We start from the raw sequence: 22709 nt of genomic DNA on the forward strand, positions 1-22709 counted from the left end.
TCTTAATTTATGGGGGTTCCTCCTGGTTGTAAAAAAAAAAAAAAATAAAAATAAGCAAGCCTTAAACTATGTAACAATGTAGGTTATGTTTAGCAGTCTAGCAATATAATGCTATCAGTAATATTTGCTAAATGTTTAGAAGACAGATGCAAATTCATCTGATTTGCTTCACTCTCTTATCCTAATATACTTTTGTGAGCAGGGAAAGGTAGTTCAGAAGCAGTAAGCCCTCTAATACATGCTTTTGTTTCAGTTTAGTCATGTGAATACCTCTTTGCAACAGCCGAGCAAAAAAGCCTTCTCCTTAAACAGAGGCTGGTTCTCTGATTCCCAGGCAACTATTTGAAGATAACTTTCTTCTGAAATGATCTTTCACCATGTCAGAATAGTGGCTCTCATCCCAAGTAACAAATAATCCCAAGAGCATTGTACAAATGGTCTCTGTGAATAGAGGTCCTAGCTCTTTCCAGTTGAAGCAGTGCTGGGCATCTGTGGCTGTTTTTGAACAAAATCCCCCATTCTCAACACCATGCTTCCACTGCCTATTTTAACAGTTGTTGCAAAGGAGGGAAGCCCTATGAAATGCTTTATGGCAATCTTGAATTTACTTGCTTTATGGCTGATCTTTCTATTGGCAATTCTTTAGCTGGCCCTTTCAGTAAGGATGAAACCATAAAGCCTCCAAGACTGATGAAACAGGGTTGTTAAGGCCTACTCTACTGATAGCAATATACATTTTGCAGTTATAATTTGTGTTACTATTTCTAAGGTCACTTGCAAATTATTTAGTTGCAGAACATGGTCTGGATTTTGGTTATTCTCAAACCTCTTTTTTTTGGTAAAGGTTTTGTAGTCATTGCTTGGAAGACATGGTAGTCCCCAGTGAGGTCCCTAATAAAGCAGATCTTGCAGAAGATGGTGGCTTGTGATCAGGGGTATGCCCTGTGAATTTGGGGAATTTAAAAAAAAATCTCATTGTGTCCTTCATTACCAACTGACAAGCTGATGGTGGTGATGGGGCTGATCTACCCTTCGGTCAGCTTCATCTGCCCTCTGTACCTGCAATGGCTGACCAGCCTGTGAGGTGGCTGTTACCTCTTTCCACTCTCCTGTGGGGCTCCTGATGGCTCGCAGCATTCCTGGTAGCATGAGCTTCTGTTGCCTCACCTGCGGTGAACACATGAGGTGTCTCTTGCTGTTCTGGATGAGTAGCTATCCATAGAAGTGATCCTCAACCTATGCCAGGAAGATTCTGAGGTAAAAAAAGGCTTCTGAGTGGTTGCACCATAACAGTTCTGTGACTTCATTACAGCTTCTGTGTTCTCCCTGCACCCCAAAAGTTCTGTGAGGTATTTTTTTTTTTTTATCCCAGCCGGCAAACAGTCTGATCAACTACTTCTATGTGGACCAAAGCGCTTGAAGAGGGGGGTGTAATTCCTCGCTTGCGAAGTGCCACTTTGAAAGAGTGAGAGGCGCGAGGGCTCAGGCTCTCACCGAACCTCTCCGCTCCCCCTGAAGCCGAGCGCCGGCGCCTCACGAGGGAGCCATGAGGGAGCGCTGCGCGAGCGGCCGGCGGCCTCGGGGAGGCGGGAAACCGCGCGCGCCACCGCCGCGCGCCGCCCGGCTGAGGGGAGACGGCCCGCCGAGGGAGTCCCGCCCCGCCGGCGGCCAGGCGGGGCCGGCAGAGCCCGCGTTCCCAGCGGGGCCGGCCCGGCCGTTCCCCTCCCCGGGGTTTCCTGCGGGAGCACGGCAGCCTGCCGGCTGTGCCTGTTGCGGCCGGGCGCTCGCCGCCTGGGCCTGGCCTACGGGAAGTTCCCGGCAGGGAAGTTTGCGGCCGGCGGTGAGGGGAGGCGGCCGTGGCCCTGCGGAGGTGGGTGTCGGGGGAGCGGGCGGCGGGCCCGACCGCGGCCCATTGCTGTCCGGTCCCGTCGGCCGCTGGAAAGGAGGCCGCTGCGGACGAGCCGCCCCGGCCTTCCACCCGGCCGCTGTCCTGAGGGAGGCCGCGGAGAGCTTGGGCCTTGCTCGGTGCCTGTTAGGCAAAGGACATCGAGGGATATTGCTTTTTTCTGACGAAAGTCAACTTTTGTCTTTATTTTTTTTTTTCCCTTCTCAAGCCGCGATGCCGCCTAGGGGTCGCGGCAGAGGCAAGCTGCCAGTTCCTCTCCCAAGAGACATGATCCTGAAAGACACCGAAGGAAAAGTCTGGAGGCTGGGCAGTCAAATCGGCCAGGGAGGATTTGGCTTGATCTATTTAGGTAAAATACTGGTGGTAATGAAGAGGGTGACTTGTAATTGTCTTTGTACCGTTTTGACATGAATAAGACAGAATAGGTTTGAGAAGTTACTGTTGTTTACATGCTGGTGGTCATCTGTAAAGTGTGGTTTTCTGATGTTTGCAGCACCCTGGTAGATGGCCTTGTTGAAAGCGTTGCTGGTGGTGCAGCGTGTTCTCTAGAGGGTGTCCAGACCGGTTTGCTGGCTCCGAGTACACTTTTCTATGGAGCTTGGATGGTGTAGGCAAGGTGCTGCTGCTGTCAAAGACCACCAAAGAGCACTGCCAGGCAATGCTCTTCAAAGTAATGGTGATGCTTTCGTTAGCCGCTGCTTTGGACTTATGCCAGTCATGTGCTCTGGAGTGCTCTTTGGGTTTCCATTTATTGGAAATGTTATCTTCTGGACAATACTAAATCAGTTTTCATCCAAGAAATGTTAACAGTAACAATAGTTAGCTGGGTGTTGCCTCTGAATTAAAAACTTTCACCAGTGCTGGAAATGCTTTTCATTGTTTGTTCTAGCCTAGATGTGTTTCTGTGCTTTCTTCTGAAAAAAAGCTGCTGTAGTTCACTTATAAGGACTGAGTAGTTCTGAAAGACTTGTAAAGCATTCTAGGTCACTGGAGAGGATATAATGTATGTTACTGTTGCTGGTCTTTGTGAAAGAGCAATCCTGTTTTCAAGGCAATACTATTGAGTTTAGGGTTTGGGTTTTTTTGCATGGCAAACATATACAGGCAACTAGTCCACAGTGACTGTTAGGGACTAAATTGAGCTTGTATTAAGACAGCAGTAAAGAATTATCCAGAAGCAGTTTAGTATATCCTCCCAGGAGCCAGACATGATCTTTTTAAGTTAGAGGTATGTTAACTCTCTGTTTGGAGAATTAATGTTTAAAACTTGATAAGCAAGTGACTCCTATACATAAATTTACTTCCTTTTATGCATAAATCAGCTGTACCTTCTTTTTTTAAGCCTTTACTATTTGTTTGTGTTTCTGCCATGAAAACAGTTTTTGTGATTGTTTCCCACTCTTGATTTTTTTTCAGTTGATCTCTTAATGATGTTTCATTCATATTGAGTGAATTGTTGGAAAATAATCTGTTAATACACTCTTATACAGCATGAGCTTTCCACTTAGTGTGATTTCCAGATTTTTATAATGATACAAGTTTTTATTAGAACAGATATCATATGTCATGCACCTTCTTAGTCCTGTCTTTAATAACTCCTTTCAAATACACAGAGCTGTGCTAGATTCAGTGTGGTTTCATGTGACTGAAGGAGTTGTCCATCAGTGTCAAACTGTAGCATCAGGCACCTACTGTATAGAGAAAAGGTGCTTTTTCTATTGAAGGGTTAGTATGTTTGCTCTTTTCGTGTTTGCAGACATAAATGTAGCACTTGTGTGCAACTGGTCTCTTGGTGACAGATATACTGTGATTTTTGTTACATCTGTCTGGCTATCTCATGGTGCTTGTCTCCTTTCAGCTGTTCAGGAACATTTTCTATTGCACTGAAGTGTTCTTCCTCTCCCTCTTCTTTTCCTCCTCATGTCCATTATGGTTAATCACAAAGAACTGAATGGCAACTAAAGACTCATATTTTATTTCATGGTGTGATAGTCCCATATGTGGTCAGATGTTGCTTCTCCGAAGTGGTTGCCCAGTTGTACTGTTCTTCCAGCAGTTAATGTGTGCCTGTAAACTACAGGAGGGTGGACAGTCTTGCTTGTGCACCTGGTCTTAATTTGTGTGTAAACTTCAGGTTTCAATGGAGAAATTTGCGGGGTGGGGGATGGTGTAAGCTGGCACTTTGTTCCACTGAATGCCTGGGTAAGTGAAGCAAAAAGATTTCAGTGACAACCTAAATGCCACTGCTTCTGCTTTTCCGAAAAGTAAACACAAGTCACTGAAAAACCTGGAGAAAACTAAGGCTGTGTATGTTTACAAGTAGTTTGGTGTAATTAGTAAATGGCAACAGTTGGTAGATATGGCCCTACATCTACCCTTTATTTAAATTGAGGGTTTGTTTTACTTTGAGCTAGATTTGGTGTGGTCTGCTGCACTGAATTTCCTCACCAAGTAAGTGGTTTGAGGCTTGGTGAAGGAACTAATTTCAATCCTTATGTTGCTGTTAGTAGTTTGGAGTGCATCTGATAGGTTCCTGTAGTGGAGTTTCTGGTTTGATTTCTTCTGGAATTCATACAGTTCACACATGACGAACTGCTCTGCAGACTGAACCAGTGGGGATGATAGGCGCTTCAACTGCGGTTTATAGAGGAGTCAAATGCTAGTGTACTTTCAGTATATTTACATTCTTTTTAATTTTTATATATCTGATTGCTTATTATGACCTTGTGTAGTGTTGCTGAATCACTCAGAATACAGCTTTATCATTTTCTGTTTTACTCGGATACACCGGACCTTGCGGGTGGTATAGCACCTGGGATTCAGTTTCATGCAGATTTGATTAGTTTTCTGCCTGATCACGCAGACCACTGAGGTGATTTCATATATTGTGTTTGTTGCAGTTTAGCTCCCATTGAACTGAGGTGGAAAGCAGTCAGCGTATTAGTTGAGATGAAGAATACAGTCTTGGACCCTTGGTATTACTATTCTGTGGTTTTTTGTAAGTGACAGCATGGCTGAAGAAATACACCTGCCACTTTCATAATTGTATTTGTGTTTAATCTTTTTCAAGAGGGGTAGTGAATGTTACACATAGCACTGAACTGAAGGCTTAGTTGCCCTTGTAGCTCATCCTACAAGTAAAAGAGGAAACAGGCAAAATTTATCTCTTAAGTATTGACACTGACTGAAGTTTCCTTGTTTTATCCACCTCTTTATCTCTGATATGTGTTTATATTATGTAAAGTATACCATTTAGTAGCTTTTTTGGGGTTTGGTCCTACAAGAGTTCAGCTGTCTTTGAAAGTCAAGGGGAGTAAATTAAATGAGAAACCTTGAGAGTAAGATATTGATATGTGGTGCTGAGAGGTACCTTCTTTCTTTGTGCTGTTTAGGCTAGTTTTTAGTGCATATACAGCAAGATGTGAGAGGATCACTAAACTTTCAGTGAGAAACTAACCCAGAAAGAGAGTGGAGACAGGTTTGACTGCCCGCCAGATATGAACAGCACAGCCCTTTTATAAAAGTAAAGGTTAACTTTACCGGCTATATCTTTTAATAAGTATTTTTACAGTAGCAGTGTAAAGATTTTGATGTGCGTTGTTATAGTTTAATTTCCCATTAAGGGTACTCCATACTCCATTAATCTGTAACAATGTTCTTGAGAAATTTTACGGTATCTCTGCAAAATATATTTACAAGGGATGCATTCTGTGGAAAGTTCTGTTCACTAAATCAAACTGCTGAAAGCCATTTACTGGTCCTGAGTCCTGGGATGCAAATAGTCTCTAAAGGTGCAGGGCCTCTAAACTTCTCATTATGTACTTCTCATTATGTACATGAAAGTTACCACTACCTATATGTTCTGTTCTGCCTCACAAACATTTTCCCTGGTTTTGTGATTAGTCTGTCTTCTTCCCATCTGTGCCATCTTTTCTATTTCTTTGTTGATTTGTTCCTTCCCTTGGATTCCCTTTGCATTTTAATCTTGACCAGAGCAAATCCAGCAGCAGGCAGTTTACAAATACTGATTCCTGTCAATGGTCCTGAAGAGGAGAGCTTCCTCTGCTGCCAGAAGCAATAGAAACTATCTAGAGATGTTCTCTCAAGTGTTGTCTTTGTCATAGTGAGAGCAAGATGGATCATAAGTGAGAATTAACCATGCCATTGTATGTTAGAAGTTTTGTTTTATTTTATTTTTGTTACTGGTGCTGATTTGCTGTCAGGCACTTCAGATGGAACTGTTATCCCTTTGGTAAGGGGGAGCAGAATGGACAGCAACTGAGGAAGAACATGGCATATTGGTGGTCTCATGACTAGTTTGTAGCCCTGTGGAGAACAATGGCAGTACGTTGGAAAATTGAGTTGAAGAGGTAGCTACTGAGAGCCTTACAATCTCTCATTTATCTTCCTGATCACAGTCAGTAATTAACACCAGTTTTTATATAAATCATTCTCTAGTCCTGCTGCAAGCACTCTATTAATCCACAATTTGGACTTGAAATTTAAATGTAGAAAGGTCACGCAATGTTTTGCTAAGATTCCACTGTCACAGTCAAGTCTGCTGTACACAGCACTATCTACTTGCAGGCTTCTTCCTTGTGGAAACCGGTTGTTCTGCAAAATATTTGAGGTTTTGTATTTATATACACACATATTTGTTAGATGGCGTCTTTTAAAGTAGAACTTACTACACTAAATGCATTTTAATTGTGTTATGCATGGGTATTGTATTGGAACTTTGGAAGTGATAGGTGAAAACTAAGAATTGTGAAACTTTTTCATAGCTGGCTTTGCAGCATATGTTTATATGTTGCCATTTGCTATTTTTGCATGCATTATTACAATATGGGAAGCATGTATTGATAAAGTCATAATCAAATGCAAAGAATATCTGCTTGTGTAGTAAACTGTTATTAAATGGTTGAATATTTTCTGTTAATACTAGCAGCTCAGGGAGGTCTGCTGCTGGTGGAGGTGGGGAAAAGATCTGGTTGTGGCCCTTACTGATTCTGAGCTTGGACCATAGTATACTTTGCCGTTGATATTCTGAGTCCTGGTGTTCTGTGAACCAGGCTGAGGTGTGAAACAAAGTATCTTTCTGTTTTCAGAAAGAGTAATATCTGTGGATAATTTGTATAGCTGTCAACAAAGGTATACACCTGTAAAGGAAGACAACTGTTGATGAAAGCACGTTCAGTGGTCATACTATTCATTCCTTGGTTTGTGTTAGGAAGCTGGCTTTAGCAATTGGTTCTAGAGAAACGAAGTACTTGTAACAGTTGGTTAAATTAACTTCACTGAAAATATTTACTGTAGTGTAGCAACCTAATTAAAAATGCAGTAAAAATTATACCAAAAGATACATGTTCAGCATGATTTTTAGAAACTCAAAGGAAAGAAGAATATTAATAACAAACCCCTGTAAATAATAGCACTAGCAAGTAGCTGTCTGATTAAGGCTGGATTTTTTCTTAACCTTCAGATGTTAAAATGCTTTTCAGCAAAGGTCTCATTGTACCTGCAGGTGTGAACCTCAGTGTGAAAATAAATTTGTTGGCAGAGAAACACTACTTCAGGAAAGAGTATTTTTAAGTAGTTACAAATATTAAACTGTATAAATATAGACATAGCAAGCAGATTACCTAATTTTTCACCCTGTCTATAGGCAAACTAAATAAAAAATTTAGCTTGATTTTGCTACTTGGTGGTTATTAAGGGCTGGCTGCATGGTACAAGATCAGCCTGCACCATCTGTTAAAGAGGAGATATTCTTTATCTTTATCTAGTTCTTGCTGATTACTGCTTCCTCTTGAAATCTTCCCTATTTCTTCTTTTTGTTGTCCCCTCTAGGCTAGAAGTCTTAACTTTGAAAGCATAACTCATTTTTACACGGTAGACTAAAGCCTGTTACAAAGTATGCAGAGATCATTACTATTACACTGTAGTGTTCTGCCACATAATGTGTTGGGTGGTTGGGGTTTTTTTCCCATGCTTACGGACTTGTGATTTGGGAGCCATTGTTGTGCTTTTGATTCATCTACCTTGTGAGAGTTCTGGTCAGGGACTGAGACCGTGCCATGCTAAATAAAACTAGAAAGTCAAAAGAGCAGGCTTGATTTTTATTTTTTTGTTTTGCAGTGAGGGGATGTATTTCTGAGCAGTGTTATATGGTAATAAGGAAGAGCTTTGGACAAAAGATAGGGTACCTGTTGCCTTATAGAGGGCACCCCCTTCAGCCGTCTTTGGCACCTGTACCCTACTGAAACTGGCATAGTATCTTCTGAGTGGGCACCACATCAGACTGGCAGATGGTTTGGAGCAGAATCTTGCCAGAAAACAGTTTGTGCATGAAGTTTTAAATATTAGAGGCCTGGACTTCCATCTGAGAGTGCTGTAAGAGCAGACCATGCATAGCTTTTCTGCCTGGGGTTAAAGGATGTGTAGTACCTATTCCAGCTTAGAGTAATTAACTTTGAAAGTCAAACAGTGGCTTCCATTGCTGTGGAATACAAAACTTTGGCTCTAGTGAATCAAGATCAAGGTTTCATAGAAAGATGAGTAAGAAACATAATGAAACTTCCTACCAGTACTTAATATCATTAACTTGGAGGCATTTGCAGTTATCTACAAAACAGTTTAGCAGTTAAGCACAATTTTCGACCAAAACCAGTTTAGTTAGGTCTTGTGGAAGATGGTTTCACAAGCATGGTACAGAGGGCTATGTGTTTGTAATTTGTATAATAACACCATACGTTCATGAAGCTACCTGGAAGAAGAACCTAGAAGAAGAAAACTATTCATAAAGACTGCGCAGAAAAGTCTGTCCAGGAAATGCTGATGTGCCCTGATAGTAACAACATGAGCAGAGAAGCAGGTCTTCCTTAGGCTATTTTAGAATTTAGAACTGTAAACATCCTCCAAGTGCTGAATGTTTGGGTTCTTGGGAAATATTGGATATTGCGAAGCAATGTGCTTTGTTCACCTTTAAATATTTGCCTTGGTACCCTCTGTATGTAGAAAAAAATTGAAGCTGTGTGTTAAATAGCAGATGCTACTTTTTTTTTTTTTTATTTGTGCACATTTTGCTTTGAGTAACTATATTCCTGTAATTTGGATCTTTTTTTAGTGTGAGATGCTCTGAGCAACACTCGCCTCTGTTTTTTAGCCATTGAATTTAACAGCTCCTGGCTTGACTTAAATGGGTTCAGAACTTTTCCAGCTTTTTTTATAGGTACTGGTAACTTCGAAGTGTGGTATTTTTGAGGTTAGTTTTTATTTCTGAAAAAAACCCTAAGCTGACAGTGTTACTCTTCAGGATTAGTTAACCAATGAAAAAAAGCAAAATGAAAATACCAGCAACCCAAGAACTTCTGAAAATAATTTTATTCATGTTTCCCAAACAAATATATCCTGAAAATATCCAGCAGTAGCAAAGACACCAGCTGTGGACAGGAGCAGGGATGTTTTTTCCAAACTGCCAAATCAATGTTGTTTTCTTTTCCACTGTGTAAACTTTGTCAACAAAACTGGTTCTGTGAGAGCCATTGAAAATATTTCACCATATTCCAAATGTGACTGCCACAAATTAACTGCTAAAACTACAACAAGCACGTTTGAACTGGCAAATAGAATTGGCATGTTTCTTTGTCAGACTGCATGCAATTGTGCTGTGTGGTTGTAGGAAATCGCAGTTCATCTAGAAACACCCTTTTGTTACTGTGTCTTATTAACATTTAGAAAGCTACATTAATTAAGGTTGTGGCACTCAGCAACAAAACAGATGAAATTCACGATTAAAGTGGATGATAAGACCATAACTACTGTGCCTGGGTGAAACTAGGGAATTCTGGACATGGGATAATTTGAGGTAAGTTATTTGCTCTGTTGGATAGGCACAACAGTTGGAAATTCTGGCAAAGAATGTGAATCTTAACTGCACTGCTTTATTTCAGAGTGTGTTTTAAATGTGTATGCTTTTCACTAGCATGGTAGCTGCAATTGTGGGATGAAGGGGAGGAAGGGAAGACAGAGCTATGGCCTTTGCAAATGTTTTGTGAGACTCATCTTGGCATGAGATAGAAACAGTCACAGCCCCCTACACAGCTTCATCTTGTGCCAGTGTTCCCAGTTAACAATTATGCAGACAATGGTTTTGATTGTGTGCATACATCAACACCCCTCCCCCCAAATGTAAGGAGATGGTGCATCTCTAGTTGAGAAAAGCAACGTAAACTGTAAACTGGGAACTCTCACACTTGTTATGCTATTTTAAGATACCCTTTGCAAACATAATCTGGCCATATAGAGTACCAGGAGCACTATGTGTGTACTTATATGCCATCAGAGACCTCCTGCCTATCAGCATTGCTCTCCTGCAGAGTCTCTGCTTACTGTCCTACAGTCTAGCATTTAACTGATTGTAATATTATAAATAGCCATGTGCTACCACACAGAACGAGGCTAGCACATGGCTAATTACAAGTATACAGTAATTAACTATGAGCTAAACTCGCAGGAGAGTATGTGGTGGTGGTCTATGAGGTATGTAATCAGACTGTTTGTTAAACCTTGGGAGCCTTTCCAGTCTGTTAAGTAACTATACATAGTAATGAGACAATTTTTAAAAAACCATTTATGTTTATTTATGGACAAAAAATAGTCTGTCTTATTTCTGAGCTGCAGCTGAAGTATTGCTGCCTGATATATGAATGGTTAATTAAAATGATGTAACAGTAGGTACACATGCAACTTCTGCTTATCTGTATGAGAATAATTTTCTAGGCGTTGTCTGTGTAAGAAGTTTAGTGTTATTTATTGTGAATATTATCCCTTGTTTCATGTATGTGCGGTAAAAACAGTAATACCATTTCTCCTCTTGGAGATTTGAATGTCAGGTTACTCGTTTTGTGGAGAGTCTGTTTCTGTATCTTGTTAAGCTTTATCTGACTTTTCTCCCTTTTCACATTGTAACAGTTGCCAGATAGTTTTGGTTTTATTTTTCTTCAGGATGTGTTTTCAGTGTGACTCCAAAACGCATCCACACCGGCATAGTGTAAGAACCGTGGGGGTTAGGCCCTTTTGCTGGGTTACCTCCCGTTAATTGCTCTTCTTCATTACCCTGACAGCTGTTACTGTCTGTTCCAGATTACTGTGTATGAGGCCTCTCTTTATAAAATGTCAAGATGTCTACAGGGAAGTTAGATCAGACTCTTTCAAATACATTTAAATATGATACTTCTCCATACTGATCAAACCTTTTTAAAATAACTTGGTATTGAAATACATTTTCTGATACACAGGTTCTTTTCTGATCTGTGTCAGTAAGGGAGCACGTCTAATTCTGTTAGGGTAATGTGATGTTGTTGAATATGATGAAAACAATGGGATATGTTCCTTTAAACTAGTGCCTTCAACTATTAACACATAGTCTACATGTGGCAGAGAAAGAAAAAGACTTAAGCACCTGTGTCTTAATTCCCAGTTTGGTACAATAATATGGTAAGAGCAAAGTTTACCAAACTTTCCGTACTGGTTGTACTGTAGTTTTAAATTGTATTCTGAATGTGGCTGCTGCTCATTAGAGTCTATGGATAGTTCACACCTTCCAGAGCTATTGTTTTAGGATACATTAATTTTATCTTAATGTGTTATTAGCACAGAAACATTCACATGGGGAAATGTCAGGCAGAAGGCAGTGGGGACCCTGCAAGTCTTTGGGGTGTGTATGCTGCCAGATTCAACCCAGATCCCAAATAGAATTGAAGGACGATAGCAGCTGAAGGAGTCTCTTCGTTGTAAAAATATTTTTATGCCTTTACCATCAAAAAATGTAGGCTTGGATGGTTTGATTAGATCCAAGTTTCCTTGATTTTTATTATGTGGATAAAAGTAGTCTATTTTTGTCTGTGCTGATAGTTGAAGTGTTTCACACCTGGACTGTTGTTGATATTTGATCATTATAAGAAGTTTGAAAGGGACACTTATTTCCTAGGAACTGTATTCTTTTTAGCTTTTTTCAGTGATGATTCTAAAAGATGATTTAGTCTCATTAAATTTTAATCCCAGTGTAGCTCCATGTAGCTTCAGTAGTATCAGAGAGAACTGATAGTTCTCTCAGGGTCAGAAGAAAATAGGATTGCATTGTCTGTGCAGAGAGGTTCTGTCTCCTGGGCTGTAATTGGCACATGTGGTCAATTATTGTTTTGAAATCTCTACTTGCACTAAGCACAATCCCTCATCTCCCCTTTAGGCACGTGGTGGCTGTGCTATCCCCTAACTTAGGCCAGTGTCTAAATAATGTCAGAATAGAGATCAAGGTTCTGGGGCCAAATTAGTTTGTAATAGAGGAAAGCAGACAGTCCTGTCTAGAGGCATAATGTAGGTCATAACTTTTAAGTGGTGTCTTTGTCACGATAGTGGATTGACAGCAACCAAATACAGAGGTTATCCAATTGACTGGAATGACTTTAACATAGTCTGCTATAATGGAATACCTCATTGTGGTGCAAACGTGCAATGGGGACATCCTGCTTACTCCTTAATTAGCATTGACAGAGTTCTGAAAATGTGGGTTAAAACTGCTTCTGTACTTGTTGATTGAAACTTCCGTTTGTGTGTAGTGTTTTCATTTTGTTTTCCTGTGAACTTGGCAAAACTCTGACCTTTAAAAAACAAGAATTCAGACAAAATGTTGTGTATCTCTGTCATGTATTTTTTTTGGTCACTTTATGCAGTGTTATCTTGGTCTTTGCAATTACATTTTGTTGCATATGGCTTGATCCCCATCTCTTTCTCTTTTTGCAGCTTCCCCTCAAACTCATGTTCCTGTAGAAGATGATGCAGTGCATGTAATTAAAGTGGTAATGTGTAATCTCATTTCTAAATTGTTAACTTGTATGCAGTTCTTTCTCTTAATTATCTATCCTTATTTTGAGCCTTGGGTCTGTATTGCAGGCTTGTGGCTTTTGGTTTTTTCCCTATTTTTGATATCTTGATACAGTTTCCCTCTAGGGAGTACATTTGGCATTTCCATGACACACAGAATTTTCTTGACTTGATTCTTTCCTTTCCTTGATTACTGCCCTCAACAGTTTGGTAAGGAAAATCAGACTGTGAACTTAAACATACATGATCTACAATTTTTCTGAAAATAGTGTCTTAAATAATTCCTGAAAGAATTTGTGTCGTTTAGAAAAGTTGTTTGGCAACACATTTTCATTTTTACCTACTTATTAAAATTACATTTCAGATGTCATGGTATATGGGGGGTGGGGAAAAAATGTCTCATACAATTTTCCTTAAAAACTGTTGTGTTTCTAATGCATTTAATGATACTAAGTTTATTTATTTCTCAATAGGAGTATCTTGAAAATGGCCCCTTATTTTCCGAACTGAAATTTTACCAGAGGGCTGCAAAACAAGAGCATAGTAAGTAATATACCAGTTCTGATTCAGGGAGATTTAAGAACAAGTTTGGGTTTAACTACTGCTAATAAAAACTGTGGCTTTAGAGCTTGATAGCTGACTCATTTCATGTACACTGAACAAGTCCTGGTTGGTGCTGTAGTATATTTAGATTGCTATAGGTTTCTTTGCTTGTCCTTTCTGATCAGAAGGGAGAACAGAAGCATGCCAGATTTGTTACATGCACACTTCAGAGCGCACAACCATGAAAGGGCTCCAGAGAGAGGCCAGCCTTAGAACAGAGGTACTGCATGGAGTAATTGGTGACAGTATTTCTGCTAGTAACTATTTCCATGTGCAGAGCCAAAAGTGTGTAATCAACACAGGACTTAATAGTAATCAAGGCACTGTAGACACTTAAGCATGGGTGTGATTTATTCATGGTAATTTCAGATGGCTTAGATTGCTGGTAGACTTGAGCGCTTTTGATGGCTTGAAGCATTCTGTCTCAAATAAAGTAGAGCTTCTAAAACAGGGGTCCTCAAACTACGGTCTGGGGGCCTCAATCCAGCCCCCGGTATTTACAGAACCCCCCGCCCCCCCCAGTGGTTGAGAGGGGAAACCAAGCAGCCACAGATGGCTGCCTGCCACTTCATCCACGCGCGCGGCCCCCTGTTTAAAAAGTTTGAGGACCCCTGTTCTAAAGGAATTATTTCTTCAGCTATTGATAATTTCTTACCTGCCTTCTAAGGGAACAAAGTGCTACATCGTTAGAACAAAACACTGCTTCTTGATTTGCAGAATGTCAAGAACTTTTTCTAAAGTTACAATCTGAATTGTTTGCTAGACAAACTGCCAAACAGGTCTTATTTGTTTCATTGTTTCATTCAAAGTCTTGGCTTGATATCTGAAACAAAGCCAACAAAAAACCTCCACACCAAACCTGAAATTCTTTAGCTACCTTTAACCCAATGTTATCTTTTTCTTATCGTTACAGTAAGAAAATGGATGAATCTCAAGAAAATAAGATGTTTAGGAATTCCAGTGTTTTGGGGATCAGGCTTGGCTGAGTACAAGGGGAAAAGGTACTAAGATTAATTGTAATTAAGCCTCAAATTGATTGAAGATCCATTTTTCAACAAAATGGAGATAAGTCCTTTCAATTTGACACAAACTTTCAGTCTTGTCTTAAAGGATTCATCCCTCATATATTTCCTGGTAGCTATAGGTTCATGGTCATGGAGAGACTAGGAGAAGACCTTCAAAGAATCTTTGAAGATTGTGGAAGCAGATTTAAGAAGGAGACTGTTCTGCAACTTGGGGCACGAATGGTATGTACAGAGAGAGAGAGGAAATTGCTATGTCTCAAACTTGCTGAGTTAAACTAGAAAATTACCTTTCTAATATAGTTCCTTTAGATAGCTCTTGAGTTCTTGAGTTTAAAACATATGAATGCTATGGGGGTTTTTTTGTTTGTGGGTTTTTGGTGTGTTTTGGTTTTTGTTTTTTTTGTTATATCAGATGAGTATTAAGTAGAAAACTAAGACCACCCCTGCAGACTGGAAGATAGTGGGCTCAAGCCAACTTTTTTTCTAATAGGTAAAAACATAGACCATACACTTAAAAATGTGTCTAGACTGAGATGTGTAAGCCTATTCTCATATACTTTAACTTGTATTGATTTTTACTTCTTTCCCCACTGTCTGAAGGGTATTGTATTAGACATCCATATTCGTCAAAGTTCACAATTGCATGCCTGAATGCAAAATTTTCAGTGTGTTTGCTGAGTGCGCTGGTTGTACAGACCAGGATTAGGCTACTCTGAAACTATCTGGTTTGTTTTCAAGTGTGTGTAGACTGGCACATAACAGAAGACTGTATATGTGCTCCTTTGTAGTATCATTTGTGTTGTGAAAAACCGCTGTTACTGAGCAGAGGTGCACAGCAAATGGAGTAGAGACAATGGTCATAAGTTGCAGGAAGAGGAACTCTGAGTATAAAGGAAAAATTTTTGCAGAGTACCTTAGCACTCGAACATGCTTCTCAGAGGCTGTGAAACATGCATCCTTGGGGAGTTCTAAAACCTGACCATTCAATATATTGTACAACGTGATCTAACTTACATTAGTCCTGCTTGAAGCAGGGGGTTTAGACTGGACACCTCCAAAGTTTCCTTTTAATGTAAATATTAATAATTAAAAAAAAGTGAAGGTCTTTTGTATTCACATGATTGACAGACTTGTAAGCATGTTCATACACTCCAAAAGCCAGGATTAGATTGTCCTTTTTATGAGTTGCTGAGTGCAACCGTGTTTTTTAGTAAGTTAGAGCTCTAGTAACTCAGTAAGGAGCTGAAGAAGGAGGATGATGCAAGGGGTTGGTGATATGAAATGCAGGTCATATAATAACTGGCAGGATCAAATGTATTATAAATCTTCAGGGCTGATTGAGCATGTTCTTTGTAAGAGCTTGGTGTTCTCAGCATTTCCTCTAGTATAAAGTACTAGTTTCGTTCTTGCTTTGTGACCTTAGAAGCTGATACTCGCAGGCAGTTACACAGAGATAACTCATGGCAATGTATGGCTTGTTTATGATTTCCCATCAGCTATGTGCCTGGTGGGAACAGACCCTGTGGACAGAATGAGTAATCCTAGTGCTCTAACTCAAAACAAATTTGTCAGCTCAGTCTGTGTAGCCCTTGATTTCACTGTATAAGTGAGAAATATTTGGTGGTAGGGTTAGGAGCAGAGTGGAGAAGATGATGATGTTTTCTTTACTGTTCTAAATCCTTTCCTAGTTGGATACTTTGGAATATATACATGAAAATGAGTATGTTCATGGTGACATTAAAGCAGCAAATCTACTTTTGGGCTACACCAATCCACACGAGGTAAGCATGTTTACAACTTTTCTACACTGTTACTCTAATGTGTTTATAACTGTTTAATTGTTTTAAGTTATTTATATTCTGCATTAATAAAGGGTAAACTAATCAAGAGGCTAAGTTGGAGGACATAATTGCTGTTCTAGGTTATGCCAGTTTAAGTGTATCAGTAGAGTTTAAGGATGTGGCCTGTTGTATTTTTATTCTTGGGGAGTTCTGGCTTTCAAAGGTAGTAATGAATTGTGTTTCCATGCCACTAACTCTTATGTCCTGCTCATTGTAGGGGATGTAACAGGTAAGTAGGATTAAGGTTGCTGCTCTCTAACACTCTAAAGCCTAAAGCTAGCCTTGAAATGGAGGTATTTTGGTGAAACATTTTGAAATAAACCTTTTGATTCTGTCACGCTTCACATACTCTAATGATGTCTTTTTTTCTTCAGTTGATAAAATCTAAGTAGGCTTTTTTCTTGAAAAAAAAATAATTTAGAAAAAAAGGACATCTTTAACTTCACTTAACTATAATTAGCTCTAAGCAGTACTTCTTTCAATTTTTGTTTTTCTGCTGCAGTGATGAAGAAACAGGTCTTGCAAAACAGCTCACTGCCATTGGAAGTTGAACTGTTGAACTATATTTGCTTTTTTACAAGTTTCAAGTTAAATGGTTGCGTCGAATTGAACTTTTCAGCTTTCTAGAACACATAGTTTAAAAACTATTATGGCTGTTTAAAACAACCACGGTTTTAGACAGTGGTAGCAGCCAGTACATAATCTCAGTTTATGGTGTTTACCAGCCTGCTGAATCCAAAGAGGGAAGCTGTTTACAGGCAAAATGATATGCTACCCAAACCCCTTAACATAACTCAAATGACTGTTTTTGTCTTGGCTATTGTGTATTTTTATGACAGCAAGATATGCTGCTGTTTTTCACATTGAAATCATTTTGGAAGTGTCCATTTACAGTAATCATAAAATTTTAAGACATGTAGCTGACTTTGATCAGCTGCTTTTGAACTAGCCAGATTGTAGGGTGGTTTTCTGTTTTGTTTTTCATGTTGTCTGCATGAAGATCATGCTATACTAGTATTTGGTTTTCGTGAGTAGTAAATTCATTGCCAGATTAAAAATAAGGTGAGTTACTGGACAGAGGCTTTAGGTAGAAATATAATTTAAATTATATTTATTAAATAAAAGAAATCAATAGATATTCCATTGTATCCAGTAGCTAGGAGCTACTTACAAAGTAAGTACAAACAAATATGTACGAAGTGTATGTTACTGTTGAGAGGTTTTGTGTAGAATTTTCTTTCAGTAAAATTCCTTCTCCACTGAAAGTATTCTATAAAACTTTTTTAAAAGTTCACATTCTAATTCTGAAGAGCTAACAGAAGAGAATGTCTAATATTTGTAAGGTATGAATTAAACTTTCATTTCTCTATTATGCTTAAGAATACTTAGAGCTGATCAGATAAACTTCCTGGTCACGGACCTCAGAAATTCTGCAAGTGGCCACAGGTCTGCTGATTTCACTGAAGCTGTGATAACTATACCATACCAGTCTACAATCACGTAGACAGTGGTGATTATTTCTAAATATATTTTAAAGGTAATGTGTACTATATTTAGGTTACCCAGCAGGGTAGATGGCTTAGTGGGACTGTTTCTGGCTCAATAAAAAAATATTTTCTGGACACAGCTTGCACAGTATCTTGAAACATGTAAGCTTTGTGTCTTTTGGGGCATGAAAAGAAAGGATAATCTTACCAACACCACAGCTAAAACTTCTAAATTGGCGGATCTACATATGCCACTAATTCCCCTGGAATTGTTGCCTCTGATGTGCCATCTGCCCTTATACTTCAATAAGTGTTCTTTACCTGGCTTAGGAGCAGTACTAGACAATATTCTTGCTTAGATTCAGGTATTCAGAACTGTAAATGTGTACTTGCACAGACAATTTTGCATTTATCATGTCTTAGCTATTTGCATGTGCCATCAATTTGCATGTAATTTTGCCATGAAAGTTGCTTCTTCCTATTCCAAATGTGTCCAGTTCCTATGTAAGGCTTGGTGATGCTGCAACAGCCTTTTCTACAAATCAGGCTGTCTTTATAACATGCTGGTGAGCTGAAAGTATTATATATTTACCAGAACGGTATTTTGGGAAGCTGTGGAGCATTACCACTGACTAAATGTTTAGACCATAACATGGAATATTCTGTCCTGTATCCTCTAAACTGTTGGAGATGCTGTATTTTAATTTGACAATCTTCTAGTAAGCTTAAACACTTTAGATAAAACCTCAGACACTGTTATTGCTACCAAATGCCTGTGAGGTGTTTTGTCCAGCCTTCTCTCTCTGCTGAAATGGTGGATGGCTAGATTGCCTTGCTCTTGTTTTTTGTTAAATCAACAGACAAGGAGGTAAAGTGATCCAACTAATCTCATAAATAGGGAGTGAGAGCATCTAGCCAGTGGCAAACTCAGGCTCAGGAATGCAAGCTGAGAGACCTGTAGCTCCACTGGGAGTTGGCATAATAAAGCTGTCTGACCTAACGATTTCTGTGGTGAGGTTTTTTTAAGAATTTGATGCTAGTGGGTTCTTGTTCTTTAGGATCTATGATTTTAAGAGAAAATAAATAAGAAATGTTCTTTTTAAAGAAACCCATTGCTAATCTCTTAAAAACTATATATAGGTATATGTTCAAAATATATTTCCATATTATGTTTTGGTGAAGAGACATAAGCGTTTGTACCTTTATACTCAACTTTACTTCTTTTTTTGTCATTTAATGGCTGTTCATGTATACTCTTATGTGTAAATTTGTGGCTGACTTCCTGCAGTTTCAAAAAAGATCATTTTTCTATTTTAGACTTTCTGCTGCTACTCTCTGCCTTCTGTAAATTAACCTGGTAAATTCACACCACAGCCAATAAATAGCGTAGTCCCCTTTTTGAAAGAACATGTGAAATCCATACTGCTATCCCCTACCTTCTGTGGCAAGGCAGAGAAACAAATAAAGTAAAGGTCCTGTCACTCTGTGACCTTCAAATGATGTTTAGAAATGGTTAGAAGATCAGAATCAACTGACCTCAAAGAGCAGCTTGCTGCAGATCTATTCAATAGAAGGGAGCAAGGCCATTCAGTGAGTTACAGGTCAAAAGATCAATTCTCTAGTCAATATGTTTCTGAACATGGGCCCAGCACAATGACTGACAGAATAGGAGTGATGTACTGAGGGAAGTACATAGCCCATGAATCTCGGAGAGGCCTGAAAGAAAACTTGAAGTGATCATACCTATAAATTACAGAATAAGTGAAGCACTGTATTGCAGCAAGTTAAAGATAATTTGGTGCATAGTAGCAACTGTATGATAAAGCAGAAGAAACATTATTGATACAGACTCTAAAAAAGAAATTCAAATCCATTAAACCCTTTTAAATTGTGTTACTATTAAAAGAGGCAAGCGGTCATCAGACAAAAGCTTAAAATCAGAGTTTTTAATAAATGAAATGAGGTTTGGAAGAATGCCTCTTCAAAACAATTACTTTGTAGTATTTTCTTTTTCCCCCATGGAATATATGGGCAGACATGCTGCAATATTGCAGACTCAAGTCTGCACCAGAAGTGGACGATTTGGGTTTTTAAGCTGTAGATTTTCATTGCATTTGCACTTCAGTTCTGATTTAGATTTTAAGTGTTCCTTGGAAAAGGTAGTCATAGAATAAAACTCAGACTTGATTATCATAGATAGCCCTGACTGTGAAAAGGAAAAAATAAGAATACAAAAATGTTTCAAATTGTTACATTTTTAAGACCAGCTTTCAGTGGACCAGTATAGAAGATACAAAGCTCACACACTGATCGTGTGGGAAAAACATGCATGAAAAAAATTCCAACTTTAAGCCATTTTTAATTGCGAGGTGAATCATTGTGATTCCTGCTCATTAGTCCTGTATGACAGATTTGCTAAAGAGCAGATGAATCTAGAGAAGTGAAAATCTTTTCTGTTCTCCTTTGCATGTTTTTAGGAAGGATGCAGCATGCAGAGATACTATACAGAAACAGTTGAGTTTTAACTTACGGATGCTGGCTAGCCCCTTGATGTGAGATGTAACTTCTCAATCAGATGGCCTTAGTTTTCTTTCATCAGTCCTACTGCTCTGTGTGGATAGAACTGTTTACACTGGTTTAATTTCTTCCTGTAGTAATGGCCCAAATACCTTGGGGTTCAATTGGTTCCAGCATTGGGACTTGCCACCAAAGTCACACAAGATTTCTTCCTCTCTCTCCTTTGTTTTAACCTGCTTTCCTTCTACCTTGGCTTCTATTTTGTGTAAGATGCTATTTTTGTCCCAAACACTACATTTTGGACTTCATATCCCAGGATGGACTTCAGTTTACCTTTAGCCTTTTCTAAGTGTAGTGTCCAGCTGAAGTTGACAGCACTATGGCCATTAGCAACCAATCTGCCTCTTATTAGTAGGTGTCTACTTATTTATCGTGCATTACATAAGCCTAGTAACAGAACCACTGGAAAGAAAATGTACAAAGAAAATCACTGTATTGTTACCCTTTCAGCGATAACTCCTGCTATGTGTACTTCGAGATAAAATACTGTGAGAATCCAAAGTGTCAGGCTTATGACCTCCCAGATCAGTGCACTTATATATTATAATGTATTACAGGTTGTAAGAATTTTATATGTTTAGCAGATATTTAGCATTTCAGATACAAAGCACAGCGAGGGAGGCTTGCACAGAAAGGACAAGGACTGCTGAATCTACAGCTGGTTGATTGTGCACATAATTATTTGTGCCTGTGTGGCTGTTTGGTTGAATAAGATGGGCACATTCATGTTTGCATGAAATTAAGTGTGAAGGCAAGAAATCTGGCTCCTAATTTATAACAAAATCTATTAATAACTCACTGTGCTAAGAACTGCTGAGTGTAGTGCGGACAGGGGTGTGTAAAAAAAGAGAAAACGAGCAAAAACAAGTGTTAAGTAGGTGTGTGGAAAGGGATGTACAATGTAACACAGCTAAACCCAGCTGTTTTAGGCTTGTGTTGCCCTTGCACCTTCATCATCCATGTTAACATTTCTTTTTTCAAGTGTCTTGTTTGTCTTGCTCCAGGTGTGTTTTGTTCTCTTTTTGTTCTTATTTGTTTTGTTGTTCCAAAAAAAAAGCATGCAGATGAAAAATATTTATGGTATGGAAAAACAGACTAATGCTGACTTAATTTTTTTCAATATTCTTTAATATTCATCTTCTTTCCCCTCCCTATACCCTTAAAAAACGTGCAACCACCTACAAATTTATTAACTACCCCTACCCACTGGTTCTGAGCAAATTTGGAAGGGCATACTGTGTTACATTATCAAAAAGTGACAATTAGCTATAAAGAACTATATATCTTTTTAATGATGAAAGGGTTATAATGAGAATTGATGAAATGAAATTAATGGTAATTTAAAATAATGTAGTCATTCTGATAATGATTGTGACAAGGTTGTAATAGTGCATTGCTGCTTTTGTACAAGCTGAAGGGGATTGACTTTTGTTGGTAGCCAAGAGGCTTTTCTTTGGGAGGCTACCATCAGTTGCATGTTTGTGGAAAAAATTTGATGCAAAAGTTGTGGAAATGATAAATGGCACAGCCAGAAGTAAGCTGAACAGTGACACTCATGACCAACTTTGGGAGCAAACTGTGGTGCAGTCATAGATGTTATTACAATTGCATGTAAGTGGCTTTAAGAAGTGGTTGATTCTTGGTTTACAGGTCTTGCCACCATCAGTCAAGGCAGGATAACCTAAAGCTACCTCTTGCTTTTAAAAGTTTTTTTTCAGTATAAATTTAAAACTGCTCTGCTGATACTACTACAGAAAGTATTTTAAGCAAATCTGTTGCTTAACAATGGATTAAGAGTACCTAGTTACTATGATTCATCTGCAGGATAACTGGTAACTTTTTTACATAGTTCAAGTTTGACTAGCAAATATTTGTAGCTACTTTCTAGATACCCTGTTGTTAATATAGTTTGAAAGACCCCCAAGGCTGGGCTGCCATATGGGAGTGTCTATCACATTAGCTAGCGTTCCCAGCCCAGGCAGAACCAGAGAGCTGGCAAGAGAAGCTTTTGTTGTATTGTTTTTTCTAACAGTTAAAAACCTCATTTTAATATAAGGCATAGCCTCAATTTTTAAAGGTTGAAATCCGCTCTGAATTTCATCTTACTCTGGTCAACTGTACGTCAGAAATCTATAGTCAAGCAAAATCCAAAATGCACCACTTAGCATGGGAAGAATACACCTTCTAGCCTGCTCTGTCCTTCCCAGCCCACAAAGGATGCAGAAGACTTGAAAACTTGATATTAGGGTAGTTCAACTTAGTTCTATCACACTGACTGTGGGCTCAATTAGGACAGGTACCAGAGCATCAGGAATACATTGGAGAACAGATGCAGGAGAAAATCAAATCAGTCAACCCAACAAAGTTTTTGCCTCGTTCCAGATTT

The 22709-nt window shown here is 39.0% G+C and overlaps 1 protein-coding gene across 4 annotated transcripts in view; it reads left to right on the top strand.

Moving 5' to 3' along the window:
• Positions 1 to 1688: 1688 nt before the first annotated feature.
• Positions 1689 to 22709, top strand: part of VRK2 (VRK serine/threonine kinase 2) — a 46274-nt gene continuing 25253 nt past the window's right edge. For 2 of the 4 annotated variants that reach the window (XM_040611396.1, XM_040611397.1), the window contains exons 1-7: positions 1763 to 1870; positions 2115 to 2255; positions 12710 to 12765; positions 13264 to 13333; positions 14307 to 14394; positions 14532 to 14640; positions 16107 to 16199. In XM_040611396.1, coding sequence (XP_040467330.1) covers positions 2120 to 2255; positions 12710 to 12765; positions 13264 to 13333; positions 14307 to 14394; positions 14532 to 14640; positions 16107 to 16199 — 552 coding nt within the window. In that variant the 5' untranslated portion in view covers positions 1763 to 1870; positions 2115 to 2119. Of the gene's footprint in view, positions 1871 to 2114; positions 2256 to 12709; positions 12766 to 13263; positions 13334 to 14306; positions 14395 to 14531; positions 14641 to 16106; positions 16200 to 22709 lie in introns of all 4 variants that reach the window. The other 2 variants (XM_040611398.1, XM_040611399.1) reach the window with 2 other exon arrangements.

Source organism: Falco naumanni, chromosome 12 (genome assembly GCF_017639655.2).
Source record: "Falco naumanni isolate bFalNau1 chromosome 12, bFalNau1.pat, whole genome shotgun sequence".
Classification (NCBI taxonomy): Eukaryota; Metazoa; Chordata; class Aves; order Falconiformes; family Falconidae; genus Falco; species Falco naumanni.